The 26660-nt window shown below is 40.1% G+C and overlaps 1 protein-coding gene and 1 long non-coding RNA gene across 2 annotated transcripts in view; one reads left to right on the top strand and one right to left on the bottom strand.

Annotated features, from left to right (window-relative positions):
* The window catches only part of LOC147142198 (uncharacterized), a 17201-nt gene extending 7885 nt beyond the window's left edge, over window positions 1-9316 (bottom strand). Inside the window, exons 1-2 of the long non-coding RNA XR_015088204.1 lie at window positions 6201-9316; window positions 290-427 (exon numbers count right to left, since the gene is read on the bottom strand). This is a non-coding gene — a long non-coding RNA (uncharacterized LOC147142198). The remainder of the gene's footprint in view (window positions 1-289; window positions 428-6200) is intronic.
* On the top strand, window positions 2808-26660 carry LOC147142197 (sodium- and chloride-dependent GABA transporter 2-like). Its single transcript, XM_086041515.1, has 15 exons — window positions 2808-3009; window positions 12200-12390; window positions 12850-12984; window positions 14432-14572; window positions 15452-15536; window positions 16169-16301; window positions 16662-16796; window positions 17887-17990; window positions 20238-20362; window positions 20459-20571; window positions 21601-21738; window positions 21823-21925; window positions 22001-22101; window positions 23885-24055; window positions 24172-26660. The coding sequence occupies exons 1-15, from the start codon at window positions 2957-2959 to the stop codon at window positions 24277-24279; spliced, it is 1836 nt and encodes a 611-aa protein (XP_085897641.1). The 5' UTR covers window positions 2808-2956; the 3' UTR covers window positions 24280-26660.

Raw genomic sequence — 26660 nt, 5'->3', positions numbered from 1 at the left:
ACTGTCAAAGTAAACATAAAACAAAGAATTACACACTGTATTTTAAACTACCTGCAGAAAGGCAGTGCACGCTTAATGTTAACATACAATACATCATACAAAACAAAAAATATCATCATACAATACAAAAATCCTACAGAAACAAAATAATTAACATTGCAGTCCCAATACTTTGGGAGGAGACTGTTCATTTACATGTTAAACGTTAGCATCTATCTAGCGGTTTGAGAACCGCAGTGGACATTTGAACACAAGAGGTGAAGCAACACATGTAGACAGACAATATTACCATTCTCCCAGGGATGTATTTTTTATCCTCTGCAAAAAAGTCCAATATCATTGCAGCTCATTGACAATGTGACAATGCGAATAGTCCAATGAAGAAGAGACACTTTCTTCTTTGTTTGTGTGTTTGTGGAGTGATAATCTAGAACAAAATCCAGAAAAGAAATGCAATGAAGGGATCATTTTTATCTAACTTTTGTATTGTAGTTTCTGAACAGTCCCTAAAAATATTTTTAGGTATTTTGCACTTTGTTTATCTCAGAAAAATTTCCAGACGTGAAATTAATGATGGGAAAGTTATCATTTCTATTCACTGATTAACTATGTCCTAATTATGTCCTGACTTTTAATATCACAAAACCACTTAAAATCATAAAAATTAACTGAGCTTTAGCAATTTAATGATGTATCTATCTTAATTATTGAAAGGTATCTGTATCGCTGATCAGTGTTGGGGTAATGTAAATTATGTGTGGGTGTTAACCGGGTAATACAATGCGTTACCCTTTATATTTCTTGTAATTTTACAGTTACAGGACCCAGGAATGCCATTTCCATCCCAGCTATCACGGTGATGCTAACTTTCCCGAATAATAAATATTCGACAGTGATATCTGATCGAACATATTATTTATCACCATGATCAATTTTCAGCTCCTTCCCAAAATCACAACTTGCTACTAATACATACCGGCACTGCAAAGAAAATTGTTATAAATTTCAATTTGAGTCATGGTCACTTGCGTGTCACTACAGGATGACTAATTCAGCAGAAGTGAATGTTATTTCACAATACTTGAATAAAAATGACATATTTCTCACTCACGGTGTTCTGTCCCTCATGCGTTCATGTTAGGAAGAAAAATAATAATTAACAGATAAAAAATACAAGAGGAGGCCCCATTTCTGAATAAAGACAGACAGCAAACAAATGGTAATTACAGAATACACAAAAAAAGTGTACCGTTTTTACAGCTCGAAGTGAAGCATTCTGGGACTTCACTTTTTTTCTTCATTGTCAAAATATATGATGCAAACATCAGGCAATCCATTCATTCATCCATTATCCTCACAAGGGTCGTGGGCGTGTTGGAGCCTATCCCAGCTGTCTTCGGGCAGTAGGCGGGGGACACCCTGAATTGGTTGCCAGCCAATCGTAGGGCACACAGAGACAAACATCCTCACTCACAATCACACCTAGAGGCAATTTAGAGTGTCCAATCAACTTACCATGCATGTTTTTGGAATGTGGGAGGAAACCGGAGTACCCGGAGAAAACCCACACAGGCACGGAAGAACACGCAAACTCCACACATGGAGGCCGGAGCCGGGATCGAATCCACGACCTCTGAACTGTGAGGCGGACGTGCTACCCAGTGGACCACCGTGCCGCCTCAGGCAATCCAATTTACATATTTTACATAGTACATCTGGGACTTGGGGTAAATTACGTCACGTGTGTACGATGTCACCACGTGAAAAAAAACGATGGAGGAAGCAGAGAGATTCGCGTTTTCAAGATGGAAATCCAGTCACTATTCTGAGTTTGTGTCAGCTAAAGAAGGCATTAAGGTACGTTGTTGGTATACTCAGTCTCTGTGGGACTTAAATAAGCCATATTTTGAAATGCTCAATGTAATATTACTGTTATTTCAGGGCAGTATATATGCACTGGTTCCAAAATACAGTTAAGTACTCCAAAGGTTTTTGTTACAAAACATGCCCCGTTGCTGATAGATCTCATTCTTGGAGTACATTTTTATTTGTATAACTGAAATAGTATAAGATGTTAACATGTTCATGTTCAATTTCACAGCCTTTTTTGTTAAATCTTTGTGGCTGCACTTTGTAACTTAGTAGTTAATTAGATGAGACATAGAAAACGAGTTTGTGTCATGTCGTGTAAAGGTTTGGATTGTTTAATTATCCTATATCATTACATTATTGTATTTCAGTTATATTCATGGTAACCACTGTTTGCAAATATAGAAATACAGTATAGACTTCATTAAACTTTCATTTTGTGCGCCCCCTCTCCACTATATGAGGAATTACAATGATCTGAGAACTTAAAAGTAACTTAAAAGTAATGATTTTATTACACAGACGGTAAGTATGTACAGAAACATATTACCTTCAAATGCAAGAAACTAGTAATATGCAAAATAATACATTTTGGAAGTAATGTCGATACTGGCCCTATATTTACTTGATATCGGATTGATATCAAAAATATGCAGTCGCACTGTTTACATTTTATTGAATTATGTTATAGCTGTCTGTTTTTTCTATAAAGTACAATATCACAGGAAGAGAGTTAGTTACCTTCCTTTTTTGACTGCCAATTGAAAATAGAAATAATTATTGATACGTGTATTCTGCCAAATACATTGTTTAGAAAGTCTCAAGTTAACCATCTCCGGTGTGTGTACCCATGCGACCTTGTTGAATAGATCCCGCCTTCATTTCCACCCTCTGAAACATAACCATGCCCCTCTCTCGGTCCCCCCTTTCTAACCCCCACCTCCTCCCCACCTCGCCATCGCCCCCTCTTGTCTCCCGACCAGTCCATCGTGCTTTCTCTCTTTATCACACGTGCAACGCTTGCCCCGTGGGCTTGCCCTTCACAGCTACACCTACTTGGGCTCAGATGAGGGTCACCTCAGGATGAATGAAGTGCCACACGCAACTACAGACTGCTGACGTTGCGACCGCCTTTCTCAGGTACGATCTACGCCTTTTCAATCAAGCCACATGCATTTTCCCCCTACGAGTGATGTGTATACACTGCTTTCATGTTTTTGGTTAGGAGCACAGGCGTTTGAAGAGCAGCTGGGCTTTTGTGCGCTTGTGCACTTATTCTTGGTGCTTGTTGCCACATTATGTAGGCCAAAGGTTACAGGCTACCCAGCAGTGGGAGCGGTTATTTCTCTTGTTTAGAATAACATCTCAGCCAGAGCATTCTTTTGGGGGGGAAAAATGCATTTTAGGTCGCTGTTGCACAGTAGTGTAGCCAAACAGCAAGTAACAAAGTTATTCTGTAGAAATAGTTGTCCTGATTAAAAATGCTACGCTAATAATTGGTGGTCGGAAATGTTTTATACAGGCTAAATTTGAATTTGATGTAGTGATGCTATTCTCAGATGATCAACAGCTGCTCAGTTGTGCATAGTGTGTGTGATTTGACAGTCAAAGAAATTTGGGATCATTTTGCCTCCCAGTTGTGTCAGGCTTGTAAAAATATAAAGACTCTGCCAAATTTATGAAGTTTGGTCCGTGAGTCAACGGAAATAGTCACAGGCTGATGACAGAATCACATGCTTGATGGAACGTCACACTGACACTCTTAAGCCCGTGTTGAGTCTTGTTTGGCTTGTTTCTGATCCACACAAAAAGGTGTCATTTATCACCAAGGGACAGTGACACATAACTTAACTACTCATTTGTACGAAATTGTGAGTCGCCCGGGTTTGCTAATCCTTCGGGTTATTCAGTAGAATTTTGTTTTTGCAGTTAAAAACATAGCATACGATTTGCGACAATATTTTTAAGGCCTTTCAAAACTGTTGTAAGTAAACCGATGATGCACAGACTCTGAGGAAAATAACGGGCAGCATCAGCAACCATGCAACCCTAACAGTTTTGTTCTTCAGTATCTGGCCTTCATCCACTAACTGAATGCTATTAAGAAAACCTTTCAATGATAGTATTCAATTGTCAGTGTCGTAAACAGAAGAAAACAGAGTTTCGGTTAGCAGAAGGTGAAGTTAATTATCTTTAACCATGAAAGGCTAGTGTCATACTGAAGCTTGTAGAGACACTAGAGCGGAGGTGGGCAAACCTTTGCGCTCAATGTGTAAACATTTATTTTACAGACTCAATGAAGAAATTACAAAATATTTAGATTTTAACTAACCAGTTTTAGGGGGAACAGCTAAATGCATAAATATTACAGGACATTTGATAATGTTACTGCTTGTGGGACTGATTAAGGAACTGTGCAGAATCTGTGGCCAGCGGACCATACTTGTCTCACTCCTGCGTTGTTGTTTATTAATGTTCATTATAAAGTGTTTTAAGTTGACCTGTTGTTGTCTTTTGTTACACTTTATCAGTTGCCAAGGACACATTTCTTTCTTGGGCAAACCTTATCTGAAACTATTACATAATAATTGATTAAGTTAATGTTCATTGATCATAGACTTTTCAGTCACTTTGTTGAAGTATAGACTTGCAGTCGTACCGATTACGCCAAGATGATAGCACAATACCAAAAATGGATTTTGTATGTGATGCCTGTGAATGTGATCTGAAGGATATGATGGCTGGAAGGGGAGAAACTCATCTCTCATCTCAAAGTGTTGTGCGCTGTCCTTTTTAGGGTCTGCACAGTGGGAAGTTGCCTCCTTCTCGCCAAGTGTCAACAACATAGGCGGCTGATTAAAAAGCTTGCTCAGAGAAGGTTGTTTTCAAGCTGCCCTTTCGGATAACAGCTGCGGCAACCTGTGGCCTCTGCGCCCCTGTGACATGCTGTGACGTACGCTTTGGTATCGCAACATCTGCATTGCCCAGATGTGACAGCGTTGTGTATTTGTATTTTTCCATTGAAAAACAAACCCCTATTTTTATTTCAAGAGAGCAATGATGAGTGAATGATGTTCGTTTGCATGGACCAGTGCACAATAAATGTACAGTATGTGATTTTGCACACGCACAGTAAATGAAAGCCTCACTGAATTTTTCCTTCAATAGTGACCTACACCCGTGCAGATTACTGTTCATCTGAGGGACATTAGCAAGACACAGCAGTGTCTAAAAATATTCACTTTATTTCTGTAACATTTTTGAGACCGGGTTCCAAAGTCCTTTACAATGCACCGTAAAACAATCAAATACAAATATGCATACATCAACAAAGCTCGACAATTTGAAGTTAATCGCAAGTCAGGAGGGGATAAAAGTGGTCTTTAATATATATAGGCATAGGCACAGCACAGATTTTGAATTTTTCTTTTTTTTTTACTCAGAATTAAAGACCCTAGTTCTAAGTAAAACCAATCGACTGTACCTACCAGTGTGGTAAATGTTTAGAAAATGTACACTAGAAATTCTACTTTAATAGTGACAGGTTAACAGTACGGATTGAACCGCGTGTTGCATTTTTTTTTCCTGAGAGTAGAGTAGTCATCCTCAGTGGCAAGTGTACAGAATTTGGTCAGAGAAACTGTGAATGGTGGTGTTGTTTTTAATGGTTACAAGTGAGAAAGATTTACTGATTCACATGCATGCACTGGTTGAGCCTGAAGGCAAATTCCTAAGCTTGCTGGCTGCGCTACAGATCAAAACCTCATGGTAGTGGTTGGAGGACATATGTTAATACTTTGCAGCACAATAAAACGAAAAGAGACAGAAGCGGTGCCAAAAGAACTTACTTCATTTTTTTCCCTGGGGTTACCCAGCAATAAAGAGTTGGAATTGCAGCCTGTAGTAGGAGATATTATATAATGATAATAAAACATAATGATATATATATATATATATATATATATATATATATATATATATATATATATATATATATATATATATATATATATATATCACGGTGGTCGACTGGTTAGCACGTCCGCCTCACAGTTCAGAGGTCGTGGGTTCGTCCTGGCTCCGGCTTTCCTGTGTGGAGTTTGCATGTTCTACCTGTGCCTGCGTGGGTTTTCTCCGCGTACTCCGGTTTCCTCCCACATTCCAAAAACATGCTTGGTAGGTTAATTGGCCACTCTAAATTGCCACTAGGCCAGCCTATAGTGGAAAAATCCCCTTGTGAGGTTAAGCGGTATAGATAATGGATGGATGGATGTTAAATCGCTATAATATACATACATACATATAGAACTGTCAAGAAGTTGTCAACTTACCTGCAATAATATCAGAATCTTCTCCAGTAGCGGAGTTATCTTTAGCTGCTGTCGGAATTGTTTCAAATTCATCCATCTTCTAATCAGCTTTCATCCTCACTCAAGTCATGGAGATTATACTCCACACAAGCACACAGAGAATATGAACATTTAACACAGGAAGGTTGAAGGCCAGATTCAAACCACCAATGTCAGAACAGTGAAGCGGATGTGCTTAACCACAAGGTCAACGTGCCGCCCGTTGAGAAAAAAAATCTTAATGCAAAGAAATGGCGCTTTGTCTCCAATGACGACTCCACCACAGCTCATGTTAAATACAATAAACAAATGTACTGTGGTGTTGAGGGGAAAACTAACGTTAACCACACACTGTAACATTTGATATTCTAACTTTATGCATTTAATGATTTACCAAAATTACAAACATTCCAGAGTTGATAAAAATTTGCCAGTGAGTTACATAGTTACAGTACATAGTTAATATGTTTCATTACATTCTTTTCTTCTTCAGTCCTTTTATTTTTTTTCCATTTTTTTGGCACCAAATGGGTTACAGTAATCCCTCGTTTATCGCAGTGGTTACGTTCATGTCCACCCCTGCATTAGACGTAATCCATGAAGTAGAGTCCATGGTATTATTTATAAATATTTTAGTGCTTCATGCATAGACTTCACCACCAACAAACAATACAATACGTGCATGAGAGGTGCAGATATTATTTGTGTCCACATGGGACCTCTTTAACACGTTTTACACTAGCTAGGGCTGCCACAACTAGACGCTGATAGTAATCGGGACTAGTCCACTAATCAGATCATATGCAAATCGCAGCATATTGCACCAGCAAGCAGCTACTCTTGTAGCTAGCATTAGCTTACAGTTTGAATCCTTTAAGGTATGTGCGAATTAAAAATAAAGACAATGAAGATGACAGCACATTCAACTTTAATGAAACTTTGCAGCTTGTACCAGCATTCCTAATAATGTTTATAAATGATGGTGCAGCTTCAATTTGAAGGCGATAACACTTTTATCCGTACATGTTCAGTGCATTTTAAAGTGGAACCAAAAACTATACACTATGCATAGCTGCACTATGAGTACAATGAAACTGTGAAAAGAACTAAACATATTTCACTCTTGCGAGGCAGAATTTTTTCATGTAAAAGACAGTGAAATCAGATGTGCAAAATTAGGAAAATGCCGTGCTCAAGAAAACTAAAGTAAACACTTGGTATTGGTTTATGTTTTATTGAATTTTTATTCATCCCAAAAGTTTTGCTTTGCTTCACTAGTATGTGTAATTTGCGGCCTAACTTTCAGACTCTCTTGCTAGCACGGGATAGCCGCAGACCTGTCACCAGAGCGCAGCCATGAAATGCATGGGAGGGGCCTGATTAGTATTAATACCCAACAGACGGCACTTACTTTGTCAAACTCACTGGATTAATACTGACTTATTGCTTTTGATTGCATTATGCCATTCTAACTCAATTTTACGAATATTATTTATTTGTTCAGTTTGTGACTACTACAAAAGCCACATCCGGTATGGCAGATGTGATGACTATTGTTTCGACCAGGCCACCCGGTTCTACGGGCGTCTGCTGCTGATTAAAAACCGAAAAAGCAAAAGAACATGTATCTTAATTACAGCTGTCCAAATAGTTTGTGGCTCCCGTGGAGTGTTTTATGAAATGGTTCTGTAGTTGCTGACACTAATGTAATATGTCCCTCCTCACATTCCATAAAGTGACACACCACGACAGTCACTGTCAGATGGCCAGCAAGAACAGCGGGAGACTAGCAGTTTTGATTCTGAAACTGCTGAAATAATAGTAATGATGATGTTGACTATTAAATCAGCCGTCAACAGATTGTTGTCAGTTAGTTGAGGGTTCTGCTAAGAATGTGATTTTGGCAAAGTGATATTTGTCACTCCTGGCTGTAATCACAACAATACATAACATGAGGTTGCCAGGGCATGAAAAAATGAAATGAAAAAATGAAATGTATGGTTTTGTGGGCTAAGCATGTGCTCCAGTAGTGTACAATGAACCACCATATACTCACATTCGCAAATTCGCCTATTCATTGATTTATTTTATTTTATTACATTTTTTTTAAGGAAACCATCCTCTGTTATTCACTGAAAAACTCACGTATTTTCTCTTTAAGTGCTAAGGCCAAAGCCATGTCTAATAAAACAATCTTTCCTTGGCGCCATCTTTTGGCATCTTAGGGTCAAAGGTTCATTTTGTTAGGCCATATCCTTGTCTAATAAAAAAAGTGATTTGCTGCCATCTCGTGGCACCTGTTGGCAATTAAAAACCTTTGAGTTGTATCAATTATTCTCGGATTTTCACTATTCGCGGCAGTGCTTTGGACACTGCACACACATACTGATAACAATAAGGAACAAAAAAATCTTTTTTTTCAGGCATGTCAAGTTTCTTTGCCACAGTTTACGCTCAGGGTAAGCAAGATTCCACTAATTATCAGACTGTAGTAAGAAAAGCTGATTACGTTTGGACTCAGTCACAATCGAGAATTTTTTTTAGTTTTCAAAGTTTGTAAATATTCCATCTTGTTTCTTTTATATACATCCATGCACATTTATTTCACATTTCTTTTAAGTACAGGGGTCCTATAATTTAAAACATGACTGTGGTCTGTACATCATTTAGTGCACTCTCGTCTTGCACATATTTGCATGAAAATTGGCCACACTCCCGGACTAAAGCAAAAGCAGCCACACAAAAGCAACGAGGAGAAAGTCCCTTTGTTGCCTGTAACGCCTTTAATGTTTTATGTAAAGCACTTTGAATTGTATTGTGCATGAAATGTGTTATAGAAATACATTTGCCTTGCCTTTCCTCAACAACGTGACGTGATAAGAGAAACATTTAGATCAGTTTTGGATTCCACTCCCCAAAAATAGTTAAAAACGGCTGTCATGCCTTACTCACCAAAAAATGTGTTCCCCAGTGTAACAGATAGAAAACAAGATAGACACACACACACACACACACACACCTAGTCATGTGTGGAGTCTCACACATACACATTTAATAGGGTTAAGATATTAAAAACCAACTTTTTTTCAACTATAGGCTGCCCAGTTCCCTGCTCAGTATTAAAGATGATGTAATGTTTGAGTCTGTCAGTGGTGGGTGGTGAGTTTTGGACCTGAGCCCTGAGTGGATAATATTTAAGTGACCTAATCCAGCTCTTAAAGGGGAAGTCAACCCAAACGTATTTTTTTCAAGTACCGGTATATGTTCTATGCTGGCCCACCAGTTGAAACAAGGCAGTCTGATAAATTAATAACACCATCACATCACAAAATAAGGTACCAAAAATGCTATATAACTATGTGTGGCATTAAAGAAGCGACTGAGGCATATCACGTATTTGAGGATGGATCCCATTGTTACGAAAGCAAAAAAGACAGTTACTTTTATCTTCCACTACATCACCTTCCAACAACATCAAAACCTCTAGTCAGATGTATTAATATAGCCCTTAATCACATGCTTCACAAGCCCACATTTGACAAGTATTAATGACATCCCCCAGGGGTAACTGGTAACCAGCCAATCGCAGGGCACACAGAGACAAACAAACATTCACACCTAGGGGCAATTTACAGTGTCCGATTAACCTACCGTGCATGTTTTTGGAATGTGGGAGGAAACCAGAAGGCCGGGGCCGGATTCGAACCCTCGACCTCTGCACTGTAAGGCGGACATGCTAACCAGTCCACCACCATGCCAAATATGTTCATTTAATTGATAATGACTCAACGTAATGTTGCTTGTGTGTGTTGAACTGCTTGGCGAGGTGCGTGTTTCCACCTCAAGCCACGGAAGTTTTAAAATAAGCCTTACAGACAGATATTGACATGTTGGTCGGCTTGCGACCCCTTTCTAGGACGCAGAAGCCTCGGCCGCGGCCAGTGGGAAACGGACACCTCGCTGCGGCGATCGAAACCTCGCCACGAAAATCGACAATAAACGTTGACATAAAACAGAAAAAATGGGCTTCCGACTATGCTTAATCAGTTTCTTTTTTTAAGGTTCCCGTCTATCGTTTATCGCCTACAAAATGTCACAGGCGGATAGACAGACCGGTCCGTCACATAGGCGGAATGCCCAGCTATGTTTCTCAATATAAAAACTTGAAATAAAATACACCACACCAGCCAGCAACAGTATTGGTTAAGCTGGACTCATAAAGTCTTTTCTTGGAAAGTTTGCCTCGGCAGAGAATTTTTAATCATGGTGTGACATTGTCCTCCATTGTAAATCAAGCTTTGATGCACATCGTGCTCAACCAATTAAATGTGTAGCTGAACTAATGAGAGGACGGAGGAACTCGTTCGTCACGGGGCCTTCCAGAAGGCAATAAGCAATGAATCTAAAATGGTACGGCAACACGTCGAAGCTGAAATCTGATTGGACTAAAAAAAAAAAAACCCACAGAAACGACTGGAAGTCTCCCAAGACACACGCTTTGAAATGAAGACAAAAGACTGTTGGAAATAAAATATTAGCATTTCACGTCTGTGCTTCTGACATTGGGCCAGCAGAGAAGGCCTTGAAGGCCCTGATTGCATGCCACTGGAATATTTGCGCCATTACGCTGTCAAGGCTTTACTTTTAAATCTGTCATTTTGTTATCTGTGGAATTTTGTCTCGATAGTGGAAGACAAAGCTGCATCAGTCGGGTTGACTGAAAGATCCTTTGACCTTAATGTGTCGTTTGAACTCATTTGATTCAAATGAAAACCCCATTACAATGAGAGTATGAAGAGTAATAAGCTGCTGCCCACCCCTCAGCAAGTGTAGTTAGGTCAAAGTCTGTTCCGATGTCACATATTCTTTATTAGGCCGTCGCTGACCTCACTGTTGTAGTTTATGAGGTCACTGTGGCCGATACATCATTTAGTGCCCTGTAGTCGCGCACATATTTGCAAGATAATTTGCCACACTCCCACACTAACGCCAAAGCAGCTACACAAAAGCGACATTGAGGAGAAAGTCCCTCTGTTGCCAAGCAGCTTTGACCCACTGGCGACCCACCCGAGCAAGACTGCGCTCATTGTGTTCACAGTGTGAAAAGTTCCATTTCTATGGTCCAACAGAAATCACTTTTCTCCAAAAGCAAGTATCAAAACCACCTCACAAATCTACCTTCATCTTTCATCCGTCTGCTAAAAAAAACAAAACCATGATGGCTTTTTTTGACGATATTTTCATTCTGGAGCAGAGCTGTTAAAATGCAAGCTGGGAACATCATCACATGGCAAACATTGGACTCAGCAACCAGCCAAGTATTTTAACACCCGCAGCAAATATTTTCCATGAGGTTTATATAGCGTATTAACTTTTTATCGTGTTTTTCGCATCCAATGTATTTGAAGTGCATTTAACTAGGTGTAGTTCGTTACTTCTCATGAGTATAACTTTGTAATTGTTGTTTCGTTTTCGCCTCGCTGTGACAATTTCTTGGCTGCTGGACACTTTTTTGCTTCCATTAGTCAGCTGCTGTTTGCCATCATTCCCAGTCCCTCGAGTTTCCTGTCCTCATGCTCAGCTGGCCCCACTTCTCTCACTGTACTCTAGTGTATTTATAACGCTCTACTGTCATGCGTCCAGGTTGAGTTCTATCAGTTGCTTACGGTGTTTGTTTGTCGTTGTTCTTCTGTAACTATTTCCTGCTTGCACTCTTAGGCATTACCCGCATCTTTGGCCATTTGGGTGTTTTAGATTACCCGAGTTTGCTCAATTTGCAGACTTGGATTAGTCGGCCTTTTGCCTGCTACCACATATTCGATGGAGAGGACATAAAATATGACTGCGTAATTTTAAAAATAGCCCCCCAAATATCACTGGGATTATTTTGTCATATGTGGGTTTAATATTTCCCATTAATATCCTGATGCAATTTAAAGAGTTCCATGCTTCTGCTAATTTTAAGATTTTTATTGTTGCAGTGCCATGGAAAAGCCATATGACCCAGAGGTCAAGTTCAAGGGGAGCAAGGAAACCGCCTCGCCTGGACCCGTCCTTGTGGCCAGAGGACAATGGTCCAACAAAATGGAGTTCCTCCTTGCAGTTGCGGGACAAATCATCGGACTTGGAAACGTGTGGCGCTTTCCTTACCTGTGCTACAAAAATGGAGGCGGTGAGTTGGAAAAACAACTTGATCGTCAGTAAAGAAAAAACAAAGCCCAAAATAGCTGGATGACAACAACGGTTAAATATCATGAGCTTGCGTGCTAATTCGGAGTGCTCAGCTGTGGACATCAAGCACAGCCATTCCGAATGGGCCATCGTCATCATCACTAGCTGGTCTGACTCTTACATTTACAGTAGGTTCCTGTGGCAAATTTCAGGAAGAGAGAATGACTTGATTTTTCACAATTTCAAAGCCTCATTTTATAAACGAGTAATCTTTTCTTTAGCATTCTAATTTGTCAGGGTTTTTAGCGCCAATCTTCTCAGTGGTGAGAAAGGTGTTCACTTTACAGGTTATTTCACATTTCATTGTAGGGGTGGCTTCTGTTTCTTGTGTAGTTACCATTTGTGTTGTTCTTTTTGTATTGAATATATAATAACTTATGCTTCTCCTTTTTCCCACCAGGGGTGTTCTTTATCCCTTATGTACTCTTCCTCTTTACGTGTGGCATCCCTCTGTTTCTGCTGGAGACGGCACTTGGCCAGTACACTAAACAGGGCGCCATTACCTGCTGGAAGCAAATCTGTCCCCTCTTCGGAGGTAAATATTCACTCGACAGCCACAACGTTTTGCACAACTGCATAAACTAATAACCTGTACAATAGGTGTGAGGAAAAACAATTTCATTCGACATATATTTTGAGAGGTATTCATTTAACGCGTTTATTATCGCCGTTGCCATTGCTTCACTGCATTGTACGGCCACTAGTTGAAACACGGCATTCTGATTAATATTGTGTTTGTGGAATATGAGTTAAAGCAGCAAAATCCACCCATTTTTAGCCATTTTGTCACATCTGTGGACTGAAAATGACATCACAGATGCTCAGGGCTCAGATAACGACCAATCATGGCTCAGCTTCAGAAAAGAGGTGAGCCGTGATTGGTCATTACCTGAGCCCTGAGCAACTGTGATGTCATTTTCTGTCGACAGCAGTGACAAAATGGCCGTCCCCAGAGATGGCTAAAAACAGGCGGATTAACTCTTATTCCACAAACGCAATAATTATCTATATACTCTTGAAAAAAATATGTTTGGGTTGACTTCCCCTTTAAAGGTTCATGTCATCTATGATATGCGGTCGCATCCTGTCTTTGAAATTTTGCCACATGACATTCAATTTGGGAGTGCACTGCATTTATAGTAGATAGTTGCAAAAAAAAATATTTTTGTACGAGAGCAGTACCTATTTGCCACGTTTTCTTGTTGTACAAAACAAGCATTTCACAAGTGAGCCAGTGCCTAAAGTGTTGTCTGTGAAGTAGAGCATTGTCACACTTGTTCTCTACATATTGCAAGTCAATGAGACCCAAGCTGTGCAATCTACAAAGATGCTCTCTCGTCTCTCTCCGTGAGTTTGTTTGTTTATTTTCATTTTCAAGACTTTCCCAGGAATTCACTAAAGCTGAATTTTATTTGGTAATGACATTCACTGATGTGTCATTTATGATCAACAAGTAATGCAATCCAGTTTTCATGTCGGTTTGACCTTTGACGTTAGGTCGCCCTAAAACTACCCCTTGTAAGACTTTGCGCGTGGTCATGCACACTAAAAAACATTTTTATTTATTGTTAGGATTAGGTTTAGTTGTATGTTTGGGGGGGGGGGGTGCATCATGGCAAATCATTTTGAATATACCGGTAATATACGCATCCATATTTTTGTATTATCCCCAGCGGGTGGCGGCATGGCTCAGTCGATAGTGTGGTCGTCACCCAACCCAAAAGTTGGGTTTAATCGCGAGCCCCTGTCATGCCAAAGTTTCTTTGAGTAAGATACTGAACACCCATTTTCTCTGGATTATGAGTCATCGATTGATGAATGAGGAGACAGTAGCGCTTGGAGTGCCTTAAAGGTGGAAAGGCGCTATAGAAGTGAAAGCCCAAACCCAACTACATTCGACAGTATGATACTGTGATTTTAAAAGTTGATTTGTCAATTTGGAATGTCAATATTTTCTGTGTTTTTTTTCCCCAATCTCTTAGGAATGGGTTATGGAAGTCAGGTGGTAGTTTTATACTCCAGCATCTATTACATCATCATATTGGCGTGGGCATTCTTGTACCTCTTCTCTTCCTTCAGCTCTGAGCTTCCGTGGGCAAGCTGCAGAAACAGCTGGAACTCAGGTATGCGATACGCACACATTTGGGCTGGGCAGTTAATCGATATATGTTAATGTGTATTGCGATAGACACATGATCGATATCAAATAAATAAAATAAAATATGTTCATGAAATGTCCAATAGAAAAACATCAGGAAGTAAAGCCCGATTGCGTCATTCTGTGGGCTGAAGGCAAAGGCTACTACATGGCGTTAGATTTGTGTACCAAAAAATTTGAGCACAAGGGTGTTTTTAGCGCACAAGAACCGTTCTCGTGAGCCGAGTCGCTGAGAGCTCGTACGCCAACCCTGAAGGAAGTCGCCGAATGAACGTACGCGCACGCACGTCAAACGAAAGCGTCATTTAACTTTGTTCAAATAAATGACATGTCGTTCTGGTGGTACCGCCAAAAAAGCGATGGGGAGGATTCCTTGTCAAAATAACTTTCAAGTCATGGCTGTCCATCAGCTGCGCGTTTATCGTCACATTCGATCATTTTGATTACTTTCTGCATACTGCCTCTTCTTTTTTCTGTTTCTGATTGTGTTTACTTGAACTTTCAAATTAAAGTTAGAAGGAAAAGATGGACTCTGTTTGGCTGCGGTCGTGCACATTTCCGCCACATCTGATGGAGTAATTATGCTCCCGGCTGGCAGCTGGTCACGTATAACCATTCCCAATCATATAATTATCCAGCCCTACTTATATTGCCCTTTGGAAGGTAATCGACGGGGTGGGAGGTTGGCTATGCAAATAAATAAATAATTTTGGTGTGTCTCTTTGCGGCCCGGTATCAAATGGGCGGCGGCCCGGTACTGGTCCACGGACCGGTGGTGTGGGACCACTGCTCTACATTGAGTTTAATCAGTTTATATGTTGTATGCTGACTGTCTTTGCAACAGATACGTGTGTGGAGTTCAATCAAAGACGTGTTCTCAACTGGACTGTGGCAGGAAATGCAACATCCCCTGTGAGGGAGTTTTGGGAGTAAGTTCAAATGTTTAATGAAAAGAATTAGGGATAGACCGATTATCGGGCGGGCCGATTATCGGCACCGATATTTGGCTTTTTGATGAACATCGGCATCTGCCTTTTTTAAAACTCTGATGGCCGATAATAAATCAATTTAAAACAGTGGAAATCAAAACAAAGATATATGAAAGCTTAACATTTCTGTCATTTTAAAATTTTTTAATTTTCATTTACTGTAGAAAACTACATGGAGCTATTGTTTACGTTTTTCTTTCCTTTTTAAGACCTGCTGACAACCCTGGGTGCTCGCTGAACTTTTGTTTAGAATTTTATAACAGCGTATACTGTCAACAATTTTTTTGTCATAGTGTTTTTTTTAAAAAATCACCATTATGCAAACTTGAAACATTGTTCAATAAACATGCTTAAAGACGTTACAACAAAGTTAAGAGTGAATTTTTCTTTAGATTTTGATGCCAAAATTGTCCTTTTCACTGAAAATGAATATCGGCTCCAAATATCGGTTATCGGCTTCCTTGATTACTAATAATCGGTATCGGCCCTGAAAAAAGCATATCGGTCTATCGCTAAAAAGAACAAGACGAAGCTGGGAAAGTACCTGGTGTTAATGGGAATGCAATCTACAGGAGAAGAATACTGAACGTAACAGCAGGTCCCAATGAGATCGGCGGTGTTCGCTGGGAATTGGCTTTGTGTCTACTTTTGTCTTGGATCATCTGTTACTTTTGCGTGTGGAAAGGAGTCAAGTCCACAGGAAAGGTAGATGTCTTTAACATGTGTTTGCTTCTTTGTCGCACACATGGTCTATCTACAGATGTGTCTGTCTGTCTGCCTGCCACCAGTCAGGGGAGTGCACTGCATCTGAACTCAATCTTGTGATTACTTTCAATTTCATCATGTGTTTTTATCATGTGATCATCTGGTTTTACTTCCTTACTGGCAAATATTGCTGCATAGGAGCAGCTGTACAAACATTTGAAACCTCGTCACTATGAATCAGTAGTTATTCGCCAAAGGGGAAAATGTGTTTTTGTGTTTTTATTGATTGAGATAACATTGAGCGCCAAAAAAAAAAAAAACTGCGCTGTAATGAATATGAATTCCCACTTGTTCTGACAGGTTGTGTACTTCACGGCCACGTTTCCTTACTTGATGTTGGCCGTGCTGCTTGTCCGTGGACTGACGCTGCCCGGGGCCATAGATGGCATTAAGTTTTACCTCTACCCGGAACCATCTCGCCTCGCTGATCCGCAGGTATGAGCCTCTGAATCCATTCAACTTTGTGTGACGTCAAACATCAAGACACAGTAGCCCAAAATGGCCAAGCGACAAGTGAATTTTGAAATGGTTGACCCTGCGTAAGGGTTCGAGGTTTGCATGGTGGAGTGTGGAGGACCCACGTGCAGGGAAGCAGAGAGGCAAGACCGTGGATCAAGGGGAGTCTCATAAAAGAATTTATACATTTTTCTAACAGCGGTGAGGGAATATGAGAAAAATAACAACATAATTTTACAAGAATAGAGTAGTCATAATGAAAGCATAAACATGGACTTGCGTTAAGATGAGGACTTCTGAGGATCTTGTCAAGTTAGAGCAGACATGTCTAGCTCTGGTTCCTGCCTGTTTTCCATCAGTCCCTGCTGCAACACACCTGACCCAAATGATCAGCTCATCAGCAAGCGCCGAAGAATCTTGATAACGATCATGATCTTTTGTATCAGGGATAGCTGGGAAACAGGCAGGACGCCGGCCCTTGACGCCTCCAATTTGGACACCCCTGAGTTGGAGTTTCGTACAAGTTTCACAAACGCCAACACAAGATCACACTATCTTCCATATGAACTTTATAATGGTCTGTTCTGTATATCACTGGCGTCGAAAACCTCACAAGTCACATTTTGTTGGATTTCATTTTTTTTTTTTCCCAAAATCTATACTATCGGTCCATAGGTCCATGGTGTGGGTGTTACTTTTACACCTTAATGACCAATCTAAAGTGTTGAAAATGGCTTGCTCTCTTTCACGACGCAATGCTAATGGCTGAACGATTTCTGAATCACTTGTTCAAATTTACACCGTTGTTGTAACCTTCAGTACTGTACTTCTATTCACTTCGCTTTTGTTTCCTCTTACCGAGCTTCTGTGGAACAAACAGCATTTGTTTTGTCCCTGTTGGTGAGCAGTAGGTTGATGAGGAAGTTGTAAAAAAAAAAAATCGACAAGGCTGTATACTAGCCAAACAATGGAATATACTTTACGTTCTTCTGACCTATAAGATAAACTAACGATCACTTTCCACTGACACCATCGTTGAGTGTTTGCTTGTGTTGTCTTTGTCTTGCAGGTGTGGATGGACGCCGGCACGCAAATATTTTATTCCTATGCAATTTGCATTGGCTGTTTGATGGCGCTTGGCAGTTACAACAAGTACAGCAATAACTGCTACAAGTAAGTTGACATAAAACCCGTTGTGTCAATATATGCCAACCAAACAATCGAATGAGATCCAATACAAGGGCTTCATCAAACAATCTGCCTTTTATCTCCTGCCTCATGTAGCATTTATGTTCATTCTTTCAAAGTGCTGCTAGGAAAACTCCTCATTCTTGAAAGGCCTCTAAGGCCAATTGTGACAGATTTTACTTGAGGGTCAATCCCTCATACTACTGCCGCAAAGGCTTTTTAAAGCCTTATGTATAAACATTCTCTTGTTCAAGTCAGCATTGCGCAACCCCACGCCACTGTTAGGTTTTAGGAACATGTTTAGCCTTAACAAAAAGAGTAGGGCACTGCACACAGAACGTGACCCACTTTGCAAAGTTGGCTGACTCCCGAAGCAACACAAAGCCACAGAGGAAACCGAGGAAATAGGAAAATGATAGCAATTTAGAAGGTAAAAAGAGCCAAAAACAACAAGCAGCAGAGCGACAGGAAACCATAGAAAACAATACAAAAAGACCAGTAACAACAGTTTTACATAGTCATTTAAGGAAATTCAAACAATCGCGATTTGTTTTTATGGCCTATCAAAAGCAGTTCAGTTTGAATGGCTCTTTTGTTTTTTCTGGGGGTGGGGGGCAGGAGAGCAACAGATGTTCTATGAGAAAGAAGAAAACAACCACGAAAAAGAATCAACCAAACTAAGCAGCTCTGAGCAAAAAGGAGCAATAAGACACGGCTCGGCATGTAAGTGTACGCTAATGGCGAGCACCTCTGCATTACTTGAACGTTTAAGGTTCGAATCGCGGTTCCAACTTTGCTGTGTGAAGTTTCTATGATTTCTTGAGCTTCTGTGAATTTTCGGTGTGTGGCCCGGCTTCTTCCCAAGTTCCAAAAATAGACTCCACATGTTCATTAAAGACTATATGTCGTCCGTAGGCGAATGTGATTGTGACTACTTTTTGTTGACGAGAGCTGGGCATTCCGCCTATGTGACGGAACGGTCCGCCTATGACGGGACGCCCATTTGGTAGGCGATAAATGATAAAAGGGAAACTTAAAAAAATACTCGGACTAAAGCATAGGCGGAAGCCCATTTCTTTCCCGTTTATGTAATCGTCTATTTTCGCGGACGAGCACATGGGGTCGCATGTGATTGTGGGACATACCTAAAAACGCTCTATACTTGTGCTCTTGTGGCGACTGCTTCTTTGTTGTTGGCGGCGGCTTCTTTTTCTTCTTCTTCGTTGTCGTCTTCTTCTTGTCTTTTTTTAAGACGACGAAGAAGAAGAAACTCTGTCGCCGGAAGTAATCATGGCAGGTTAACTTTCGATTTCGACATCAACAAGGACCTTTGGATAAAATGCAACACGGGATTCTAGTTAAGGTAAGCTGTTTTACGACAAACTTTAACAAACGCTTGTTGTTTGGCCGTCCTCGTGCTGAATGCGTCGTGCTTGGGTGGCTGAGCGCCGTCTATTCACAAGGCTCGAATCTGATTAACTTAACGGCATGTTTTTAAGATGGGTTTCCGAACAGAACGTTGTTCAAATGCTGTTCCTTGATTAGCGTGGACTAGACTGGTGAGATACAATCCACCCATGCTCTCATTTGTCGATCTCACACCGGGGGAGGGGCGTAATGGCTATTTTTTTTGTTTTGTTTTTTGTTTTGTTTTGTTGTTTTTTGGGGGGGCGGGGAGGGGCAAAGTTGCTAGAACGCTAACGGAAGCCAAACGTGTTTAAAATGATAGTCGGACCGGCCTATAGGCGATAACTATTTGGTCCGGACAAAATGGCGGATAAACGGACGGCGCAATTACCACGGCTGTAGGCGGAAGGCGATAAACAGACCGCAAATTTTTCGTAAAATGCCTAGCTTGGTTCGTTTTACATGTGCCCTGTACCACCACTGCCACCAGTCCAGGGTGCACCCCGCCCAAGTCACCCAAAGTCAGCTAAGATTGCTCCGAGATCAACCGCAACCCTTAGGAATATAGAAAAATGGATGGATGGAGATTTGTCACAATTTAGGATGAACATACTAATTTTGGATCATGTTGATGTTCCCATACTGTAGTTATCAATCAAAATAAACTCTGACATTACACGAGTCCGCACATGAGACAAACCCACTGTGGCCCATTGGGATATAAATCCTAAACACAAAAACATCATCACTTAATGATAGTACAAGTTTTTGGGGCACTACATAAGTAGCAATGTTCAACATGTGTTTTGTTGTTGCTCTTTTTAGAGACTGCGTCTACTTGTGCCTCCTGAACAGCGGGACCAGTTTTGTGGCCGGTTTTGCCATCTTCTCGGTTCTTGGATTCATGGCTTATGAGCAGAACATAGACATATCCAAAGTAGCAGAATCAGGTAAGATGTCACACATTGTACCTGTGCAGTAATGTGATCACAGCATGCATGACCAGTGACCACACACTCAAAGAAATTGATTGTTTTCTTGCCCAGGTCCCGGGCTGGCCTTCATCGCTTACCCTCGAGCCGTGGCCATGATGCCGTTTCCACAGATTTGGGCTATTTTCTTTTTCATCATGATCATCCTGCTTGGACTTGACAGTGAGGTTGTGCCCTTTTCTATTGCTTGTCACATATGCTAATGGTCAAATGAGGAAAAAACTCAGGTCATATTTGGTGCATTCAAACCACGACAATAAGCATATTGTTATTGAATACCGGTAACAGGCTCGTGGGCGATGACAATCAAGATTGAGTAAGTTTATAATTGTAAAGGCACAGCTTTTGTGTTGGATCTGGATAGACGGACGGACCGGTCCGTCGGTCAGACGGAATGCCCACCTGTTATGTTCCTTTATTCCATCTTGGCATTGGTCTTGCTGGGGAAAAAAAAAAAAAACGATTTTAATTTTGTTGTCACATCCGTACATTAGCTTTGAGACCTAGCTAGCAATCAGAGGCCTTGCTTACCGGAGCTCAACATGAGGGTTCATTGGATGGAAAACAGCTCCTCACGTCAATTTAGGCGTACAGTTCATTGTCCTAACAAGCAAGCAACTCATTAGATACTGATATGAGTGAGTTAATCATTGTTTTATATGACTTTCACATTGTACTCCATACCGGGAGATTGCTTCGTTTGGTCATGATGCTCACCAGATGAGGTCTTCTTGACTATGTACTAAAGATATTCGCCACCTTTTGGAGGAATGAGGTATTACCTCTAAATGGCATACATAGGTTTATTTATGTGGGTTACAGATCGATTTATGGTTTGAGGAGTCGAAATCGGGCGGGCTATGAAAAGAAAAATCGATTGAAATCATTGAATCCCTTTTTTAAACCCAGCCGTAATAGACATACTATAGGTAGCTAACTGGTTAACTTCACGTCGCTTGTGCGAAAGAAAGCATTCAAGTTCTTAAATAGTGAGGGAGTGGCGATTCATGCTGGACTCCAAAACGTGTCACATTACGATGTTTTAGCCACACACCCCAAAAAATGTGAAAAAAATGTGTTTAAAATGTTTAAAAAGTTTAAAAAGTGAAACGTTAGAAAAGTAATAACCGTAGATTGATATCGGCAAAGCGTATGTGAATGTGTACAGTATTCTAATATAAATGTCTCTCCTTCAGTTTGTAGGTCTGGAAGCACTTGCAACCGGTATTTGTGACCTGAAGCCTTCCTTCTTCCACATTGGCCATAGACGCAAACTACTTCTTCTCCTCATCAGCGTTTTGTGTTTCTTCATCGGCCTCATAATGGTCACTGAAGTAAGGCAGAATTAAGTTTACTTTCTGGGGTTGACTTTTCCTTCGATTTGTTCATTCTAAAAGTGCCTCCTATTGCACACACAGGGAGGATTGTACATCTTTCAGTTGTTTGACTACTACTGCTGCAGCGGGATGACTCTACTTCTCTTTGCCATACTTCAGTCCATATGTGTTGGATGGGTTTATGGTCAGTAGATTTCACATTTGAATGGCTCCTGCACAGTTCAAACGTGCTCACCATCATTTCACCATTTGACCACAGGAGCAGATCGTTTCTATGATAACATTGAGGACATGATTGGATACAGACCTTTACCACTGATTAAACACCTCTTGAAATATGTCACCCCAGTAATCTGCATGGTGAGTAAACATTCATTTTGACTTGCCGGTTCTAAAACAGGATATAATAGTTTACTCTGTTGAAGATTAACTTTACTCTCATTTCATCGACCTTGATTTTAAGATAGTGGTCCACAATAGCCTGGCCACGTCTAGCCAAAACCTGTCAACAACCTCTGGCAGGTTTTGCAAGTTTTGAGAAGCAAGCTCTACCAGCTATGCGGGTTGTAAAGAATGTCTCCAGTTGGTGTTTTCTTAACATTTTTTTTTCTGTTCTCTTAAAAAAATGGTCGTAATATTCAGTCACCCTAACCTTTGTTGATCCTCCTTCACTTCCAATGTAAGAAAAACACAAGGTTTTTAAAAATGTAGACATTCCCATTAGATACAAATTTGATCAACATGATTCATTGACATTAAAACATTGGATTAGATTAGAGTAGAGTAGATTATATTATATTATTTTAGATTAGATTGGATCAGATGAGACGCAACCCTAGTGAGAAAAAACACTACAGAAAAGGAATGGAGAATATCTGAAACTAGATTAGATTACAAGTAGGTGAGACTGAATCAACAGCGCATCGGCTGATTGCAGCCAAGTACTGTAGTGCGCTCCATTTTGCCTCAGTTGTTTGAAAATGGGGGGAATCAACAATCAACCAATTTCAGCACTTAATTATTGTGCCCATTTCTAACTAGATTCGATCAGGTTAGCCTTACCTGGATAAATAAAATTTAATAGCAGGCAGGTTCTTGGCATACGAAGCAATGATCAATAAGCTTCCCTTGCTCAATGAAAAGCATGTACGTTACAATACCTCCAAATATGATTTTTGTCAAACAAATGTGTTCATATTCGGAGAAATGTGTGTGTTTGCTATGTACAAAGATATTAATTCATGTTGACCAGTTCATGAATTAATAGCAATGAATGCATGGGCTAGCGTGGCACGGTGGTCGACTGGTTAGCATGCCCGCCTCACAGTTCAGAGGTCGTGGGTTCCTTTGTGGAGTTTGCATGTTCTCCCCGTGCCTGCGCGGGTTTTTTCCGGGTACTCCGTTTTCCTCCCACATTCCAAAAGCATGCACGGTAGGTTAATCGGACACTGTAAATTGCCCCTAGGTGTGAATGTTTGTTTGTCTCTGTGTGCCCTGCGATTGGCTGGTTACCAGTTCAGAGTGTACCCCGCCCACTGCCCGTAGATAGCTGGAATAGGCTCCTGCACCCCCACGACTCTCGTCGGGATAAAGCGGAATAGATAATGGATGGATGCATGGACTGGACTGTATCGCCACCTAGAGGATAATAGCTGACTAAATGTTGGGAACTTGTTTGTGTATGTAAAATACATAATATCCTTATATATCCTTATCATTTCATTATAAGACATTTTCAGACCCTCTTTTACCCTAACATTTGAAAAAAAAAATGAAAAACGTAAAATAAATTCCTGGGATTGAATGGCTGGACTGTGAAAAGACAAGTAAATTTGTCTATGACAGTGAATGAGTTCATTTTAAAAATGAAATCGAAAGTATTTTTCAAGTTTGAATGTATCCTTTTGTTGACCTTGCTAGCCTAGCTAACAGTTGCGGTTGCTGTGTTTAGCCATGTGATTAGCTGTGTGTTTGAAAGACAAGAGGAAGATTAAAATTAACGAATTGTTACAAAGTCTTTGATGAATATTTATGTGCAGTATTCTGTTTTTGTTTTTTCCATGTTCAAGCAGCAGCCATGAGAGTCACTGTATCTTCAATGAAATATGTGCTATGCTCGCCACTTTTTCATGGCTGTTTTCAGGGAACATTTATCTTCTCCTTGGTCAAATACAAACCTCTGAAGTTCAACAACACCATCGAGTATCCATGGTGGGGTTATGCTCTGGGCTGGTGGTTCACTCTGTCTTCCACACTCAACGTTCCTGCATGGATGGTGTACAATGTGATTACCACTCCCGGGACACTTCGTCAGGTAAAATTTGGATTTGAGTTGTATTGATTGTAATTATCTTAGCCCTTTAATGGATTCTGTCCCCACAAAAATGTTTTTGAAAATAATACTAAACAGTCAATATTCTTTCTTGCTAGCGGTTGGCCATCCTTTGCACTCCATCTGAAGATCTTCCGTCGCCAAAATCGGACAAGAAAGTACTTGCCCTGCAAAATTTGACGCACAAATCGGATGTCATGTTGTGAAAACATCGGGCACTTCCATTGAACACTGTGAGGCACAACCTTATATAGACATACAGACATGACATACATTACAACACTAAAGCTGACATTCACAACTTGGTTTTCTCCTTTCAAGCCAAGCTATACCAGGTTAGAAAAATAACCAATCACAGAGTCAGTGCCTCATTGTTTGTCCATTCCTATCCTCCAATACTGATGGTTTACATAAAGGGAATTAAAAAAAAGTTTTGCCAAAAGCAACTGCTATAATTAAAATGATATGCAGTGCTTTTAAACTTTTGGGCTTTGATAGGATACTTGTTCCTGCTTAGTTACCCAGGACAAGAACATAGAACCCGGCTGAGGGTCCAATAATCACAAATCCATTTTTATTACTCTTCTATCAAAAGCATTATTAAGGGTCAAATTTATGAGGCTGATTCTTTGTTTGCAATAAGTGTTTGTGGAAAAGTAGGTGTCACTGGCGTACAGATGAACTGTTTGTCAGTTCTGTGCAACCTTGAAAGTAGAATAAAAAAGAAGCGTTGAGTTCTGACAAATGGACCTTGTGTGTACCTCAGCCAAGTGAGCCAACAACAGCCTTTCCAGATTCTATAAAAGTGCCTTAACCCGTTAAAATTTTTACCCAAAACGATGTTCTCGAGTAGAATATGGAACTGCACCAAATTATCACCAGAAAATGGTTCCAATATTTGACACCTATGATTTCTATGACAAAACATTTTGGGCCATGCTGAATTCTATTTTATTGGATTATTATTTCAAAAGAAATACCTAGGACTTCACAAATCCTCATCAAAATGGATGTATTTGTTTTGAACAGAATCACGCTAACACACTAAACACAAAAACTTTGGCTCCTTGCCAGAGATAACTACAGGTAGAATAGCACACAAGGCCAATCCTTTGTTGGATCTGCGCTAAAATGTACACCTTCTTGCAAATGCCTGATTTGTACATTTTTCAAGTCAAGTCCACAAACAATACAAAAGAAAGATCCGGTGGATCGGCAATAAAGATCCGGTGGATCGGCAAATAACATTTCAACGTTCTCTTCCATATGGAAGTCTGCCAACTAATGTGTGCCGTATCCTCTTTTATAAAATATATGAGGTCCAAATACTGAAGGGCTCCAGCAACTGTCCAAATTGCACATGGTCCATCATCACTGGGGAAGTACTGGTGGTTGTCAGAGAGGATACATTTGTAACCATTAAATGGATTCTATACTGATTTTTTTTTTTTTTTAAGTTCTTTCGTTATCAGGCTTGAGGAGTGACGGAATACTTGTAACAGCGTGTCGTAATTAGTATTCCAAAAAGGCGGCTGTATTCTGCTACAGTTACAGAAAAAATACATGTAATCAGACTATAGGTACATTTTTAAAAAAGGTGGCGGGGGTTATTTTACAGGATTACAATTTTAATGCAGGGAGAGGCCTGTTGTTGACTTGAGACCTTGGCCACTTCCAAGTGAGCAGAACAACCGTCTCTAGAGTTAACAACGCAACATGTGGATGAATTGTCACAAAATTGCTCGATGGGCCACCGTGACTCCACTCGCGCTGTTGTAGTCACGCCGTTGTGAGCAAATCGGATGATTATTTCTGCCGTTTGCTCAATTACTTTAAGCTACCGATAAATGCACAAGCTGCCTTCATAAGCTTGATTGGTCTTATTTTCAGTCTTTATAACACACACTGGATCATGTGGATATGTTTTAAAAGCACTGCTATGAAGTTACCACATTGGACTCGTGGTTAGCACATCTGCCTCACAGTTCTGAAGTTCGGGGTTAGAACCCCGCTAACTCCGGCTTCCTCCTGCATTCTTAAAGCATGCTTACTATAAAATAAGACAGAAAAGACCACACAAATGTATCTAAATACAGGGTCAGTGATGTTGAATTTCTCTTGTTTTCATCAGCACATTTTGTATTGATTTATCCGAAAGTAATTGAAAGTAATCAAGTTATTGTACATTGATATTATGGTACTTGGATTACATTACTGGCTACATTAACTCTATCGGACTAGTAACCCTCCCAACTCTGATTGTTACAGTATTGTTACAGTCTGGTTTTTGTTTTTATTAAAGTTAAAATGATGTTACTAATTTGCTTGGAATTTTGTAAATTTGTCATTTTTATATGCCGTATAATTGATATGTGTGATCTTTGTATAACACTATGGTGCTGTGATAAAAAATGTATATATCAGAGGGCTGGAACAAAGTATAGCTTATTTCATTTGTGTCAGATATTATATGAATTGATGCATTTAACTGACAGTGTTACTCATCTTCACAATGTATGACGGCAAATAAATTCTTAAATTGTATTAATTTGACTAATTTTAAATAAATATTGATATGAGTTGGCGA

The sequence above is a fragment of the Filicampus tigris genome, chromosome 9, assembly GCF_054856515.1.
Source record: "Filicampus tigris isolate MCC_2025a chromosome 9, RoL_Ftig_1.0, whole genome shotgun sequence".
Classification (NCBI taxonomy): Eukaryota; Metazoa; Chordata; class Actinopteri; order Syngnathiformes; family Syngnathidae; genus Filicampus; species Filicampus tigris.
This window is presented reverse-complemented; position numbering and strand designations above follow the sequence as displayed.

Coding starts and splice junctions, on each gene's coding strand:
- LOC147142197 (XM_086041515.1), top strand. CDS start 2,957: ATGAAGTGCCACACGCAACTACAGACTGCTGACGTTGCGACCGCCTTT. Junction 17,991..20,237: donor TACAGCAATAACTGCTACAA/GTAAGTTGACAT, acceptor TGCTCTTTTTAG/AGACTGCGTCTACTTGTGCC. Junction 20,572..21,600: donor TGCTTGGACTTGACAGTGAG/GTTGTGCCCTTT, acceptor TCTCTCCTTCAG/TTTGTAGGTCTGGAAGCACT.